At 61.7% G+C, this 14,692-nt stretch overlaps 2 protein-coding genes across 8 annotated transcripts in view; both read right to left on the bottom strand.

The window, feature by feature from the left end:
• Nucleotides 1–744: 744 nt before the first annotated feature.
• On the bottom strand, nucleotides 745–4,331 carry LOC102955721 (death domain-containing membrane protein NRADD-like). Of its 2 annotated transcripts, none has more exons than XM_042978791.1 (5): nucleotides 3,968–4,331; nucleotides 2,545–2,700; nucleotides 1,706–1,889; nucleotides 1,449–1,591; nucleotides 745–1,350 (listed from the first exon to the last, which is right to left on the bottom strand). In XM_042978791.1, the coding sequence occupies exons 2-5, from the start codon at nucleotides 2,648–2,650 to the stop codon at nucleotides 1,031–1,033; spliced, it is 753 nt and encodes a 250-aa protein (XP_042834725.1). In that variant the 5' UTR covers nucleotides 2,651–2,700; nucleotides 3,968–4,331; the 3' UTR covers nucleotides 745–1,030. The 2 variants fall into 2 exon arrangements, with proteins under 2 accessions (XP_042834725.1, XP_042834726.1); XM_042978792.1 differs by having other exon boundaries at nucleotides 2,560–2,700.
• A 90-nt stretch (nucleotides 4,332–4,421) lies between these two features.
• Nucleotides 4,422–14,692, bottom strand: part of NBEAL2 (neurobeachin like 2) — a 29,662-nt gene continuing 19,391 nt past the window's right edge. For 4 of the 6 annotated variants that reach the window (XM_042978784.1, XM_042978788.1, XM_042978786.1 and 1 more), the window contains 28 exons: nucleotides 14,105–14,617; nucleotides 13,272–13,450; nucleotides 13,017–13,176; nucleotides 12,647–12,784; nucleotides 12,184–12,555; nucleotides 11,945–12,094; nucleotides 11,650–11,807; nucleotides 11,371–11,495; nucleotides 11,146–11,281; nucleotides 10,544–10,704; nucleotides 10,128–10,444; nucleotides 9,921–10,016; nucleotides 9,433–9,557; nucleotides 9,206–9,346; nucleotides 8,895–9,025; nucleotides 8,686–8,795; nucleotides 8,467–8,584; nucleotides 8,268–8,365; nucleotides 7,638–7,754; nucleotides 6,905–6,994; nucleotides 6,711–6,820; nucleotides 6,374–6,546; nucleotides 6,180–6,274; nucleotides 5,859–5,975; nucleotides 5,602–5,760; nucleotides 5,377–5,525; nucleotides 4,997–5,132; nucleotides 4,422–4,912 (listed from right to left, as the gene is read on the bottom strand). In XM_042978784.1, coding sequence (XP_042834718.1) covers nucleotides 4,811–4,912; nucleotides 4,997–5,132; nucleotides 5,377–5,525; nucleotides 5,602–5,760; nucleotides 5,859–5,975; nucleotides 6,180–6,274; nucleotides 6,374–6,546; nucleotides 6,711–6,820; nucleotides 6,905–6,994; nucleotides 7,638–7,754; nucleotides 8,268–8,365; nucleotides 8,467–8,584; nucleotides 8,686–8,795; nucleotides 8,895–9,025; nucleotides 9,206–9,346; nucleotides 9,433–9,557; nucleotides 9,921–10,016; nucleotides 10,128–10,444; nucleotides 10,544–10,704; nucleotides 11,146–11,281; nucleotides 11,371–11,495; nucleotides 11,650–11,807; nucleotides 11,945–12,094; nucleotides 12,184–12,555; nucleotides 12,647–12,784; nucleotides 13,017–13,176; nucleotides 13,272–13,450; nucleotides 14,105–14,617 — 4,476 coding nt within the window. In that variant the 3' untranslated portion in view covers nucleotides 4,422–4,810. Of the gene's footprint in view, nucleotides 4,913–4,996; nucleotides 5,212–5,376; nucleotides 5,526–5,601; nucleotides 5,761–5,858; nucleotides 5,976–6,179; nucleotides 6,275–6,373; nucleotides 6,547–6,710; nucleotides 6,821–6,904; nucleotides 6,995–7,637; nucleotides 7,755–8,267; nucleotides 8,366–8,466; nucleotides 8,585–8,685; nucleotides 8,796–8,894; nucleotides 9,026–9,205; nucleotides 9,347–9,432; nucleotides 9,558–9,920; nucleotides 10,017–10,127; nucleotides 10,445–10,543; nucleotides 10,705–11,145; nucleotides 11,282–11,370; nucleotides 11,496–11,649; nucleotides 11,808–11,944; nucleotides 12,095–12,183; nucleotides 12,556–12,646; nucleotides 12,785–13,016; nucleotides 13,177–13,271; nucleotides 13,451–14,104; nucleotides 14,618–14,692 lie in introns of those variants that run through there. The other 2 variants (XM_042978787.1, XM_042978790.1) reach the window with 2 other exon arrangements.

Raw genomic sequence — 14,692 nt, 5'->3', positions numbered from 1 at the left:
TGAGCCTCATGGATGTCAGGATGGTGGCCCCAACTCCTTCCTGAGCAGGGCCCATCCGTCGTAGGAAACCCTTCCAAAGGCCGGTACCAGCCTGCCCACTCCTCCTTTCAGGGTGGGAGGGGATGCATGGGGTGCAGGCGGTTTGGCTGCAGCTGCCCTGCTCTCAACTGCCCCTCAGGTGGGCGGGATGACCTGCTTGCCCTTGGCTTGTGTGGAAATCACGGAAGCAGCTGTGGAAGCATGTTTGGAACGCCCTCCGGAGCCTGGAGCATGGGTCTTACAAGGAGACCTTTCTTCCTTTTTCTCAACTAGCAGTGACCTGAGGCCCTCGGTAGCTGGCTTCCCAGGGCCAGTCTGCCTCCAGTCTCCTCTTGATGCCGGTCACAGCAGAAGTCACAAAAATGGTCTCAAACCCCAGGCCCCTCAGTGCCAGTTTGAGAGTCTAGGGGCGGTGGGGGGGGGGGGGGGGGGACTACCAAATGTGCCATTCTATGTGTTGTTCTCCAGCTAAGAAAGCTAAAGTTCAGAAAGGTAAAAATTGCTCCCTGACACACACAGCCAGCGAGTGGCGAGGTGCAGATGTGAACTCCAGCCTGTGTCTCCAGAGTGCTCGCATCTTCTACAGGAGCACGCTGCCTGCCACCTCACGTGCTCCTCCCACCTCCCGCGGACCCTCTTCTCTTTCTGGGCCTCTGCCTCCTAGCAACCCACTGTCTCTCAGGCCCAAGGAGTCAGAGGCGGCACGGTAGTCCAAAGTTGCCTTTAATACAAGATACAAAAATAGAAAAACCAGTTGAGGCTAAGTGAGGGGAGGTGGGGCAGGGAGGAGGGCAGGACCACCCCTCACTGCTGACCCCCCCACATCCTGGTCCCCGTCCTGGAGGAAGGCGGGACAAGGGGAGCTGAGTGGTGGCCGGATCTTCTCTGTTCCCCCAGAGCAAGGCAGGCTGAGGCCACCAGTGCCAGGAAGCCGAAGAAAGGAAAAGCACCGAAGCAGATTCCCTGAGCGGCCGGGCTGTGCCGGCACCGCTCACACCACAGAGCAGCCCTCAGCCGGGGGGCGCAGAACCCGGACCACGTCTTCGCGGCCCATGGCAGCCAGGGCGTCCTCTAACACCCCGAGAGTGGCACCGCTGCCTTCTTTGACAGCCCAGTCCCTCAGCAGGGTGTAGGCTGGCACCTGGTCCTGGGCCATGACCTCCACAGCATCAGTCTGGTAGCCCAGGCGGCCCGCCAGACCCTGCCAGCCCTTGTCAGGTTCGCCTGAGACTTCCAGGAGCCGCTCCACTTCCTCCTGCTGCTGCTGAGGGAGGTGAAGGTAGAGGCGGCAGCCAAGCTCAGGATGTGGCCCTAGGGTGGGAGACGTGAGGGGCACAACAGGGTCAGGTGGGCCGGGTGCTATGGCACAGCCAGGTGTGAAAGTCTGTAGATTGGGAAAGGGGGCTCACCCTGACTGGGGGCGCAGGGCTCCTGACCGCTAGGATTGTCCAGGAAAACAATGCTGTCTCCGTGCCTCTGGTCCCTATCGAAGGTCCCCAGCTCTGCAGTCCGAGCTTTGGCCAACTGCTGTCTTTGTTTATGGGAGCGCCAGCTGTGGGGAGCAGGGGGACCCGCCAACCTGTTCCAGCCTTCACTGAGACAGAGGGAGCTAGCTGGGAGTCCAGCTGGGGAGGGTGTGCCACAGGGCAGTGCCCAGACTACTTACCACTTGAAGGCCACGTAGGCGAGCAGACCGAGGACCACAGTGGCCAGGAAGGCACAGTAGACAGGGATAATGCTGCCTGAGGCCCCTGGAGGCTCAGGAGGGAATGGGGAGGAGGTATTGGGGGCCAGGGCTCCCCCTCCCCATACCTCTTCCCTGTCCCTGCCCTGTACCCTCCAGGTCTTATCTGTAGAGGAAAGGACAAACAGGATCAAGGGCAAGGAATCAAGGCTAGGATCCCTGGGTAGCCTCACTTAGACTTTGCTGCCCAAAAGGTTTGAAACAACAGTCCCTACTACGTAGAGTCAAAAACTCATAGCATGGCATCAGGAGCTGGTTGGCCATCTCTCGCATCCTCCCCTCTGCTCGCCACTCTTGGACACCTAGCCCTTCCCAGGTGTACCCTTCTCCCAGGTTTCCAGACGTCTGCTCTTGTGGTTGTACCCTCTCCATCTGACACACTGGCAGGTACCGCCTACTTGGGGAAGACTTCCTTGATCTCTTCCAGTCTCTCCCTTTCCTGGCTCCTGTTCTACTTCCTCTGTCTACTGGGGCTTTAGACTGTGTGTCCTGTCTCTGCCACCAAGTCGGGGAGAGCAAATGGATTCATGGTGGTCCCGACGGGGGCTTTTCTGCACATGAGACCTTGGAGATTTGTACAAAATAAAGCTGAGCTGGAAGTCAAGTAAATGCTGCTGCTCACTTCTGCCTGGAGGCCAGTTATTTCCACGATCCGGTGCAGGCAAGGCACAAGGTACAGGGACTCCAGAACTTGTAACTGGACTTGTGTGTGACCTACCCACCTACCCAGTGCCCCCAAACTTCGATTGACAGTTACCTACCCACGTGGAGCTTACCCTCCCTGTGGCTGGAGTTGTGAAGCATGGCTCTGCTGGCTAGCAGTGCTCCCATGGACTGCATCTCTTGGAGAAGATGTTGGAGTGTCATTCCAACACTCAGGCAAAGGAGCTGGGACACTTCTCGGAGTCCAAAAGGGGCTATGTGTAGCGAGACGGGAGAAATTCCTCAGGCCTGATGTCAGGAGTCCCCTGGTAGACTCTGTCCCCCTCTCTTGGCTCACTCCATCCTGATTCACCCCAGGGCTGGTTACCACCGCCCCCTCCACTTCCCCACTCACCAGCCTGGACCAGTTTCCGCCGGTGTCAGGTGGGGGTGGGGTTGACAGAGCTAAGCCCCCACTGGCCAAAGCTAGAGGAGCCGGCAGCTCAGAATGGAGGAGAGCAGGCTGGAAACTTCCCTATCTCAAAGACCTTAGCAACCCCCCTGGTCTGAGTCCAGGGATGGCACTGGAGGACGAGCGACTCCCATCCCCACCTCAGCCAGAGCCAGACCAGAGGCCTGCTTAGTGGGAATCTCCCCCAGACTTCTCAGCATGAGCCTGGGAACCCCACACCCTAAGTCTCTAAAACAGGGCTCCCTGGCGCGACTGTGGCCCCACTTCTCCAGGATCGGTATCTAACCCTCACTTCCTGCTCAGAAACTGGACAGGAAGGTTCCTTGGTGGGTTCAGCAGCAAGGGCAGAGTATATGGGCTCAGAGGCCCCCTTGTCCTTGCTCATCTGGGAATTGAGAGGCCTTTGAGGCTAGAAACCTCAAGGCCAGGACTACTCAGTCCCAGGACCCATGTAGACCACGGGGCGGATCCTGCTGGGACGCGCTTCCTAAGGTCTGGGTAAGAGAAGCCTCCTCTGGGCTGAGGAGGGATGTTGCCGGGAAGGCATGGACAAGAAACCTGGGGGAAGGCCCTCTAACTCCCCGACATCCACCACCACATCCGGCCTTGTCTCCAAACTCACTTCCCCACCCAGTGTGCAAGTGGGTCTGGGATAGAGACGGCGGTGGCCCTTACCACATGTGGGGCTTGTACAACTGGGTCGCTTACCATATAAGGGGCCCTTCCCGGATCCTGGTTGGCAGGTGGGCCCGTGACTAGAGCGCCTAGCCACAGCCAGGCCCGTGTCTGCTCGACCCCCACCCCCCACCCCCCCACCCGCGCTGCTGCGGGGCTGGAGCTGCTTCTCCCCAATCCCCACCTCCACACACACACACACACACACACACACACACACACACGCGCGCGCGCATCTCCAGACCACAAAATACGCCCGCACATGCCCACACGGACGCCGGCACGACGGGCGACATCCGCAGGATCACGGGCCTCGAGAGTGGGGGAACAGAAAAGCAGCCCTCGGTTCTCCCGGTCCAGGGAGACCGGGGCTCTGTCCCCACCCCTCTCCTGACCTGGAGCGGCCGTCCCTCGGAGGCTCCCGGGATCCACTCGGGCTGGCGGGGCTCGGAGCTCCGCGCTGCCAGGCTACCATGGGCTAGCCAGGACGGCTGCGTGGAGACCCTGGGGAGGCCAGCTCCGGCGCTAGGCGGGCGGTCCCGCCGAGGAGCCGCCTAGGCCCGAGCGCGGGGGCGCGCGGGGGCGTGGCCGTCCTTAGCCCCGCCCCGCGCAGGGACGCGCACACGTGCGGAGGTGTTGCGGGAGCGCGCTGAGAGCTGGGAGCCATCCGCAGGGGAGAAACGGTGGCTGAGGCCCACAGGGGCTGGAACGGCGCGGCTGGAGAAACGGAGGCCACGCGGAGGGAACGAGTCGCCCTGGTGGGCTTACGGGCCAGGGGGACACGAGGCCCGGACGGTGGCCTAGGCAGGCGGAGACGCCGCGCGCATGCATACTCGGAGGCGAAGCAGCTACAAAACCAGGCCAGGTTTATTGCCGAGACCGGGAGAGCGAGGGGCCGCCTTTAGAGATTAAGGCCACAGTCCGGTCCCCGTGCTCTGCCGGGACGCGGGGCTGGAGAGCCTGGGCTCCCGCCCCACACTGTGCAAAAAAGTGCTGTGTTGCCGCTGAGGCCAGTGCCAGACTCCGGACGGCCCCTCTGCCGGCGAGGGGCGGGACTTCCTGGAGTGAACCGCCCACCAATCCCTGAGCTGGGCGGGGGTGGGGTCCCGCCCACCCCCGGAGCCGGGCCGACCCCCGGCCGCGGCCTCTTGGTCTCCTCCTCCTCCGGGTTCCCGCCGACTCCTGGGCGGGGCCTCCAAGGGCGGGGCCCGCCGGGGGAGGAGCCTGCGTGACGGCTGTCAGCGCGCGTCTCCAGGGTTGTACTCTGTCTCCCCTGAGGACACCTGGGAGATGCGCCTGGAGGACCGCCACAGCTTCCGCGCGAACTGGCTGCTGCGCGCCTGGGGGAAGTAGGATCGGGGAGAAGTGGGCCAGGACTGTCGGCCCCCCGCCCCGATCGAGGCCCGCCCTGCCCTTATCCTCACCTCAGAGGGCTGCCCCGCGCCCACCACGATAAGCTTGCCGTCCTCCAGGCCCACCAGCACATGGCTGCGCTCCTTGGTCACAGCCACACTTCGGATGGGCACCTTCATGGGTAGAGGAGGCGCAGCTGGGAGCAGTCTGCAGGGAGGGAGGGATATGCTCTCAAGTGCAAGTTAGCTTTGTGTCTCTTCATTCTCCCAGGTACCTTCTCTGCCCACTGTGGGACAGGAGACAGCCATGAAGAATGTGCCCACAGACAGTAAGGGGCTGTGGGTACACACCAGAGAGGGGTGGGGGTGGGCTGGGGGATAGCACCTCTTAGTGTCTTCTTACGGTGACTACCACCCTGAGGACCCGTGAACTCATCAACAGTGGCACTCACTTGTTCAGGTGGAGGATGTGCAGGGCACACTGTGCTGTGCCCAGCAGAACAAAGTCCTCTGTCACTGCCAGGGCTGTGGGCTGCTCTACCAGGGGCAGCGAAACCCGCAACTTCCCATTCACTGAGTACAGGTGCAAGGAGTAGGTGACCTGGAAGAAGCAAGAGGTGTCAGCAAGGACAGAACACCAACTGCCCCTTTCTTGTTTGAGCACCCCTTTTCCATACCTGAGCCCCAACACGTTCCCACGCCGAGCTCTGTACCACAATCTGGCCCTCTGACCCCAGCACCAGGTGGGACACAGGTCCGGGTAACGTGGCCCCTGGGGGCTGTAGTGCTGCCACAAATTGGCCACGGCGTACAGTGTGGATGATCACAGTTCCATCCTGCAGGAAGGCAGCTTAGGGTGCTGGGCAGGGGTCTCTAATCTCCAGGGGCATTGCCTAGCAAACTTGGCCTCCCCTGGGCACAGGCCCACACACACCTCAGATCCAGACACAGCCATGTCGAGTTCAGTGCTGATGGCCACACAGCTCACTGCAGCCTCATGCCCGTAGAGGACCTGCACGGGCTTTGATGCCAGTCCCACCGAGAGACCACCCTGTAGGGAGCCAGGGCTGGCTCAGAACTGGGGACATCTCACTACCCTGGCCCCTGAGTGAGAAGGCTAAGGCTCAGGAAAGTGATGGCCTCGTCCAAAGCCAGAGAGCTGGAGGGTCGTGGAGCCCCAGGCTTGCTCACGGTAGCAGAGAGAAGGGCAGGTCTGGACTCACGGGGGCCCCACGGGGCTGCCCACCCAGCATACCTCCTGCAGGAGCCGCCACACCATGCACGTGGTGTCCCGGGAGCCTGAGATGAGGTAGATGCCACAGGTGTCCAATGCAAGGCAGGTCACTACATCTGCATAGGGAGGGAAGGGTACAAATGGAACAGAGTAGTCACACCCCCCCTGGCCAGCTACCCCCACCCGCACCACCCCACCTCCAAGGCTGCCCATACCAAGGTGGCGGTTGAGTTGCTTCAACAGCTTGCCCCGGGATAGTGAGGTCACTCGCAGACTGCCATCCCAGTGGCCACCACTGAACAGCAGCTTTCCGTCGGGGGTCACTGCCAGGGCTTGCCCACTCACACCACTGCCTGGCACCCACGGGCCACTCAGCAGTCGCTGCATCCTGACCCAGTGAGGGGGATGACAGGTGAGGCCAGGCCAAGAAGACCCAGGCCCTCAGAGACCTAGGCCAGACCCCGCCACCGGCCCACGCTCTGGCTGGGTGGGAAGATGAGTCAGGGGACAGGGTATTTAGAGCCCACCCCTGCCCACATCCCTGTGTCCTACTTGGGGTTGCCTATGGTGGGGTCTTTGCTGAAGCTGAAGTAGTTGTTTATGTTACGGTCGTAGGGCAACCAGCTGTGGGTGCCCAGCAGCCCACTGGCACTCACGGTCACCTGTGGGCAAGAGGGGGCAGAGGTGGGTGTGGGGCGGAGTCAGTGAGGGGTGCAGCTAAGATGGGCTCTGCCTGGTGCACTTACCAACAGGTCTGAGGAGCCCTGGATGATGAAGGAGTGGGACTGCCGGTGGGGAACCAGGGCCAGTACCAGGGGCACGCCATCACTGATGACCTACAGAGTAAGAGTACCAGGCTAGCTATGCTTGCGTGGTCAGCCGGGTGCCCCACTCCCGTACCTACAGCCTGGGCTGCCATTCTTTCCTCTCCTCTCAACCCCCAGTGGCCACAGACTAGACATCATAGAGGCAGAGGTCCCTCTGAGAAACAGTCAAGAGAGATCAGTGGGCTTTCAGGAGGGCATCTCAGAAAGTAAGTGAGATGCAGGGACGGACAAGGATGGTCCTTCAGAATCTCAAGCTTGGTCTCAACCTTGGTCCTCCAATCCTGTTACTGTTACTTCATATTCCCAAGCCTGCGGGCAGCAGGAGAGGATAAACTAAACTAACAACGTCGGGCCGGGAGGCATTCTGATGTAAGCATGAAGGTGAGGAAAGAAACATCCAAGGCCAAGACCCTTACTTCTGGTCTCCCTAAGGTTTTCAGAGATGGTTAGGCGAGTCAACACCTTGTCCGGGCCTTGGCAAAGAAGGTGCCCCACTCCCACTCCCACATTCCTTTCCTGTTACCTCTTTTCCAAAGGTGTCTAACACCAGTGGTCTTGATTTAGGTTTTCCATCTGCCCCAAGAAGTTCGTAAGGACAGTGGAGTTAAACCCATTTCACAGAGTAGGAAGATGAAGCCCTGCCTCCCCTCACCTCCGCAAAGAAGGCCTTGAGCTGGTCCAGGTGCTGGAATATACTAGGTGAGTTAGTGTCCAGACGTGCAAGGCGTTGGGCTGCTTCCTCGGCTGATAGCCGAGCTGGATGTGGCTCCTGTGGACAAGTGGCCCGGTCAGTACCATGGCATGAACATCCTTGACCATTATCTTTTTTTTTTTAATGTTTATTTATTTTTGAGAGAGACAGAGCATGAGCAAGGGAGGGGCAGAGAGAGAGGGAGACAGACACAGAACAGCCTGAACAGGCTCCAGGCTCCAAGCCGTAAGCACAGAGCCTGACGTGAGACTTGAACTCACGAATCATGAGATCACGACCTGAGCTGAAGTCGGATGCTTAATCGACTGAGCCACCCAGGCGCCCCTCTTTTTTTTTTTTTTTTTTTAAGTTTATTTATTTAGTTTGAGAGAGAGAATGAGAGAAACATTGTGTGCACGTGTTCAAGTGAGAGAGGGGCAGAGAGAGAATTCCAGGCTGGTTCCGCACTGCCAGTGCAGAGCCAGACATGGGACTCGAACTCATGAGCCATGAGAGCCAAAGTCGGACGCTTAACTGACTGAGCCACCCAGGCACCCCATATCTGACCATTAATCTCCAAGCTGGCCTTACCTTTAGCAGCTGACAGGGAGTCTGCCCAAAATTACTGATAATGCCCTCCAGAGCCTTCCGTTCCCGCTCATCCGCCACGTGGTCCAGGTCCACAGCCCCTGGGCAGGTAGGCAGAGCAGTCAGGGCTCCCTCTCTGCCCTCTGCCCTCAGCCCTCCTCTCCTGTGCCCCAGCCCCCACTTGAGTCCAGCGCATGCCCACCCTCATAGGTGCAGTAATAGAAGACATTGAGGGCCTCCTCCGCGGCCGGTCCCCGCTGCTTGTAGCCAAAGATGAGGTCAATCCACTCGTGCAGGTGGGCAGACACATACTCCGACTCCTGGGGGTGGGGACGGGGCCGGTCAGTCCAGGGACGGCTGACCCCCCCACCCCCACCCCTGACCCTCAACCCTGGCTGTCCGCCTGTGTTCCTCTCCTCACCAGAGCCTGGCGGTGCTGCTGGATGAAGTCCTCAGGAGAGCTGGCCCATGGCGGCAGCACCACATCGCCCACCTTCTCGTTGGTCAGCTGGAGGCAGCCCAGGTCGAAGCCTGGCAGGGAGGTCAGCTGTCTCACGGTCACCTGCTCCCTGGCCACCCCCAGCCTGCGTGCTCCGTGCCCAGGCCTCCCGGCCCCGCACCAACTCTTACCGTTCTGGTTCTCCAGGAAGTCGGGGAAGTAGAAGAACTCTGGGATGAGCTCCTTCACGTCGGCGGGGCTCTCCAGGCGGGCCTGCCAGGCTGCCGCCACTGAGTGGAACTGCCGGTCGGAGCAGTCAAAGCTGGGGGAGGGGCACAGGCCAAGGTGAGGTGGGGAGGGTGGGGACAGGGAGGGCGAGCGTGACGCTGGGGAAAGGAAGGGAGCCGAAGGGCCCAGGATACCTGGAGGACCTGCCTCTTCCCCCCATCTGCAGCAAGCCACCCTCACCCCTACCACCTGCCAGCCACCCCCCAGGCCGCACCGGCCACTCTGCAGCTGGACGTGCAGGGAGGTGAAGGGTTCCACGCGGATGAGGTAGTGCATCACGCCCGCCGCATTGGAATAGTGGGTGCCATAGTGGAACTTGTCGATGGTGCCCGCAGGGTCCTCGAAGCTCTCGTACCTGCAGCCGAGGGTAGCGGGAGAGTCAGCAGAAGCCCTGCCCTGGCCCATCCCAGCCCCCAAGCCCGGTCTTGCCCACACGCTCACTTCTCCCTCACGAGCTGGGCATGCTTGGGGTTCACCACACCGATGGGCTTGGACAGGTCCCGGAAGACGGCCGGGTTGCTGAGGTCCAAAGTTGGGGACACGTAGTCCTGCAGGACCCAGGGGAACTGGCCACCCACCCAGGGAAGGAGCTGCATGAGGGTCCTGATGGCCTATCTGCCCAGCCTGCCCCACCCTCACCCTCACCCTCAGGAAGATGGGCAGAGCCCCCAGGTAGGGGCACACCACTTAGAGGGACCCCAGGGAAGCAGGACAGACAGTCCATATAAACAGGATTCCCTTCAGGGAGAAGAGAGGCCAGCGGGGGAGGGTGGAGAGTGGGTGTGGGTGTGTCGGGAGGAGGGGCAGGGAACAGAAGCCAGCTGTCAGGCAGCAACCCCCCCCGCCCCACCCCCACAGCACCTACACTGGGGCAAACCAGGGCTGGCAGACCAGAAGGGTAGGGGCGGAGGTAAGGAGTGGACCCTCACCACAGGGTACTGAGACAGGTCGTTGTAGGTCCGCCCTGCAATGGTGTTGAGTTGCATCAAGTATTCAAAGTTGGATATCTCACGCTGTACCCATTTCTGGGGGGCAGGGGCAGGGGCAGGCAAGAGGTGAGCCAGCTGGGCTGTCCGGCACTCCTCCCAACTGCAGGGCTCTGACCTTGCCTGCCCCCCACACTTGAGGCCTCTCACCTGGGTGAGGCCAGAGGCACGCAGCATCTCCTGGGGGGAGCGGCTGCTTAGGTAGCCTTGGGCTGGGGGGCGCAGGCGCAGGAGCCACGAGTACACCTGGTTCCGTACCTGGGTGTGGGGTGGGATGAGGCAGGGTTGGGGCCTGGGGGCCTGCCAAGGAGAGGAGGCTGTGGTCCCGCCCACCTTGCACGGGAAGTTGAGGAAGTAGTTGGCCTGATCGATGAAGAAGAGCTCAAGGGCTGAGCGGCGCAGGTTGAAACGCCGCAGGTGGACTTCACGCAGCTGGGCGAGTGGGCGCCGGAAGTCGTGGCCGATGCCTGTGCAGACAGACATCAGGGGCAGGAGTCACTCACCCTTGCCCCACCAGAGGCAAGCCATCCCCTGACGCCCTTCTAACCAGCTCCAGTAGGACACACCCTCCTCAGTTTCCACACGCTCTGCGCTGCCATCGTAGAAGTACACGTGCTGCGTGGTGATCTCCAGCAGCCCTGGGATTACAGCCACCACTGTGACCAGCTGGCACTCCGCTGATAGCACCAGCTTCTCATGCTGCTCGTCCAGTTCTGCTGCCTGCATCCTGGGGGCCAGCACCTGGTTCAGGCTCAAGGCTCTAGGACCCCCCCCCCGCCGCCTTCCGAATAAGCCCAAGGACCAGACTCCCCAAGTGCTGTCACATCATGAGGAACATACTATCATGCTTCCCAGAGGAGAGGGAGGAACTGTCTGGGGTCCAGTGCCCACTAACCCCAGTCCCCACCCCAAACCAGAGCCCCTAAATGTCTGGCCATGACACCAACTCCCACCCCTGGCTCCCCCTGTTCTGGGGACCCCCATGCTGGTCTGGTTTGTGTGTCTCAGTCCTGCCCGGGGGTGTCTAGTTATGAAAGAGTCACTCTCGATTCTGCTAGACAGCTCTCCCCAACCCCCCACCTGATTTTGGACACCCCGCTCGGGGTGTTTAGCCCTGGCACAGACTCCTGCCCCCACTCCTGGTCAGCTCTCTCCAAGCCCCACTCACGCAGTCTCCAGCGCGGCCAGCTCATCTTCGCCGAGCTGGTCTTCCGGAAGCTCCTCTGGCAGCGTGCTGACTTTGGCCTCCTTGGTGACCGCTAGAGGTAGCGAGGCCTCCTCGGTAGGTGTCAGGGGGGCCTCACCTGCAACAGGCCCAAGGGTGCTCAGCAAGAGCTGGGCGGGGCAGGGCTTTTGAGGTTGGGCAGATCCAGCTCAGGACACCCTCTCTCACCCAGGTTGTCCCGCAGGGCGCTAGCTTCCAAATGAGGGTTGAAGTGATGGTTGGGCACTAGCTTCAGACGCATGCGCGAGTATGTCTCGGCACTGGACAACTTCCAGCGGGGAAGCGGTGGGTCTCTGCAGATACCCACCGCTGGTGGTCATGGGTGGGCACAGAAGTCTGTAGAAGCCCCGATTCCTCCCAGGCCTCACCCCAAACGCAGTCTCGCTGTCCAGGTCCCTCCCGGAGCCCCGCCCCGCCCCTCCCGGCCTCCACCCGAGCCCCGCCCACCTAAGGGCCCAGGCCCCACAGGGGCTGGAGAGCTGACGCCACAGCGCCCCCCAGTGGAGCAGAGCCGTGGAGTGCTGCGCTGCCTGCTGCTTCAGTGCCGCCGCGTAACGCAGCCCTTCCAGGCGTGCCCGTCTCTGTGCTGGTTCCAGCACCAGCTCCTGGGGAGTGGGGGTGGAGGAATGGGTCAGTCCCGCCGGCGGCTTCCTGTCCCGTCGGGTTTCTTCACGCTGTCCCACCAGCTATCCTCTGGGCACAGGAGTGGAGCAGCTCCCCACCCCCGCCCCGGGCTGCACACCTGGAAAGCCCGACGACTGTGTGCCCGCTCCCTCTGGCGCCGCTGTCCACTACTCATGAGCGTGTCGTAGCAGGCATTCCAGAAGCCCGACATGAGGTCGTGGCTCTTGGCGTAGGTGTCCATTTCGAACTGCGACATGGTGGGCTGCACCTGAAGGATTGGGCAGGGAGAGGACACCAGCGCTCTATGTGGGTTCCCAGCCCCCCCGTTTCTCTTCCCTGGCCCCCACCTCCAAATACCTGCTTGTCGATGAAGTGGCGCCATTCAGGTGTGGCACAAAAGGCCTGAAAGTCCTCGAAGAAGGTGGGGCTGCCGTTGGTGGGCGGCAGGGAAGGCAGCCCCCACTGGAGCCCCAGCGGCCCGTAGGCACGGTCCAGCAGCGTGCGCACCAGTGGCACCAGCCACGAGCAGCGTTCCGTGGCTGTGGCAGCTGCAGCTGCAGCTGCAGCTGAGGGCTCCCTTTCCTCGGTGGGCGTTTCTGAGGTGGGGGTGTTGAGCGCCCTCGCCAGCGCCGACTCCAGCTTGGAGAGCACGTAGCAGGCCTCCTCGCGCCGCATGGGCACCGCTGTCTGCAGGAGCGAGTGCAGCTTCACATAGGCCTGGGCGTGCAGCTGTGGGCGGAAGCGGGTGTGGGTGGCGTCCAGGCACACCCCGGGTTCCCTACGCCTGCCGCTGCCAGACGCCAACCCACCCCGTGCTCACCTGCGGGTCCTCCAGCAGGATGTAGCCAAGCACCAGGCGCAGGCCAATCTGTGCCATCTCTCGCAGATCTGCTGTGCCATTGGCCAGGTGTGGCCAGGCTCCCATGCGATCCAGCAGGCTGCACACGCCTTCAAAGAGCTACAGCCCAACACATTCCAGGCAGCCACCACCAGAGGAGGCCAGAAGCCCACCGGGAGGGAGCAAGGTAGGGTTTAAGTCTGGGGGCCAGGTAGGGTTTGCACACACAGACACCATTCTGACGCACCCGTGAGTGCACGTGTGCACTCGCCCACCTCCCACGCCGGATGCCTGCAGGCTCCTGTGAACACGCGGACTCATGTGGCCCTCACAGGCCCCTGAGCTGTCGCACCTTCTCACTCCACAGCTCCTGATTACCGTGACCCTCGGCGCACAGGAAGTCCTGCAGCAGGCGCAGCAGCCAAAGCGCCTGCTGGGTGAGGCTGGCCAGGACCCCAGCAGGGGCCTCTTTGATGTCGGTCAGGGCTGACTCCAGCATCATCTCCAGGAGGCTGGGGGTGGGCAAGGGACTCAGGTGTCCGCCTGGCTGTCTTCCTTCCCCTCAGGCGTCCCAGAGGCCCCTCGCCCTGCCAAGCTGTCTCCTCACCTGCGCTTGATGCAGTCTGGCGGGCGCACCAGCGTGGCTGAGGCGCCCAGCTGGGTGAGCACCGAGAAGACCTGGCCACGCTCCCGCCAGGCGGCCTCATCGCTGCCTTCCACGCCCCGCCACGCCACTGAGAACAGCACGTTGGTGAGCAGGTTGCACAACTCCTCCTCAGGGGTTTGCTGTGGGCACAAAAGGGTGTGGGGGTGTGGGCGGGGGTGGGAGGGAGGCGCTGGCTCTTACACTATCCCTGCTGAGCACTCCTTGCCTTGCCGACCACTAGTAGGGACAGCTGGAGGCAGAGCATTCAGCCAGCAGACACCCTGGGGCCTGGAAGAATGGCGCAGGGGCCTTAGCCACTACCTGAATATTCTAGACAGAATCCTGGGGTTTCAAGGACTCCTAAGAACAGATGAGCTGGCTCACAAATTGCCCCATGGCAATCTCAGGCCCAAGAACCATACTGGAATTCTCTGGAGGAATGCCATAGAATAAGCAGAGACCCATACCCAAACCTGGAAACACAAGGCAGATTCCTTAGAACTATAATGCCCACAGGCCCTGTGAAGTGTCTGCCCTACAGGCTCTCTTGAGGACTTTCCAAAGCCTGGCTGGCGCCTCCACTCTGGCTCAGCATCGTCTGTCCCGTTTTAGGACCCCCTACCCCGGGAACACAACTGCAGATGACAGCAATGAGGCCGCAGCACCAGGGCTGACCAGCACCTATAGCCCTGATGTCAGACAAGACCCCACCTCTGGAAAGTCTATACTGCCTGCGCTGTGTCCCAGAGGTGTCCCTTAGAGTGCCGCAGTGGCAGAGAGCGGACCCGCCTCACCTGTGGGTTGCTGGTATTTGAGGTATCATCCCCACTGGTGGCGGGCTCCGGGAGGCTGCCGTCCTCTAGCACGTTGGAGAGACTAGAGCTATGGCGGCCATGGGCCACAGGGAAGGGCCGGGGCCCATCCAGTGGGGAAGGTGTGCCAGGCTGGCTGGCCGGAGTAAGAGTCCCACTGCCACTGCCACTGCCCGCATTGTTGCACGAACCCACGCTGGCCCGTTCCAGGCCCAGGTCAAAGGGTGTACAAAATGGAGAGAGAGCGTGGTAAAAGCTGTCAGGGTCGGGGCTGGGGGTTTCCGAGGGCAGGAAGACATCCGAAGACTCAGGTGATTCGGTGGGTGGCTTGCATAAGGCTGGCTCTGGGGATGTGGGTGTCTCTGGGGGAAAGGGCAGGGGACCCCCAGCTGTGGCAGCCTCCAGGACGTACAGCCGGGTCAGCACGTCCTGCCAGCCGGCCTGCCGGGCCAGCAGCTGCACTACGTCTGGCTGTCCGTGGATGAGGTGGAAAAGCTGCCGGGCCAGGGCACAAGTGAGAGACTCATCCAGCAGTCTGCCCCCCAGACTCCCGTCCTAGGGCCTTCGCAG

The sequence above is a fragment of the Panthera tigris genome, chromosome A2 (genome assembly GCF_018350195.1).
Source record: "Panthera tigris isolate Pti1 chromosome A2, P.tigris_Pti1_mat1.1, whole genome shotgun sequence".
NCBI classification, from domain to species: Eukaryota; Metazoa; Chordata; class Mammalia; order Carnivora; family Felidae; genus Panthera; species Panthera tigris.
This window is presented reverse-complemented; position numbering and strand designations above follow the sequence as displayed.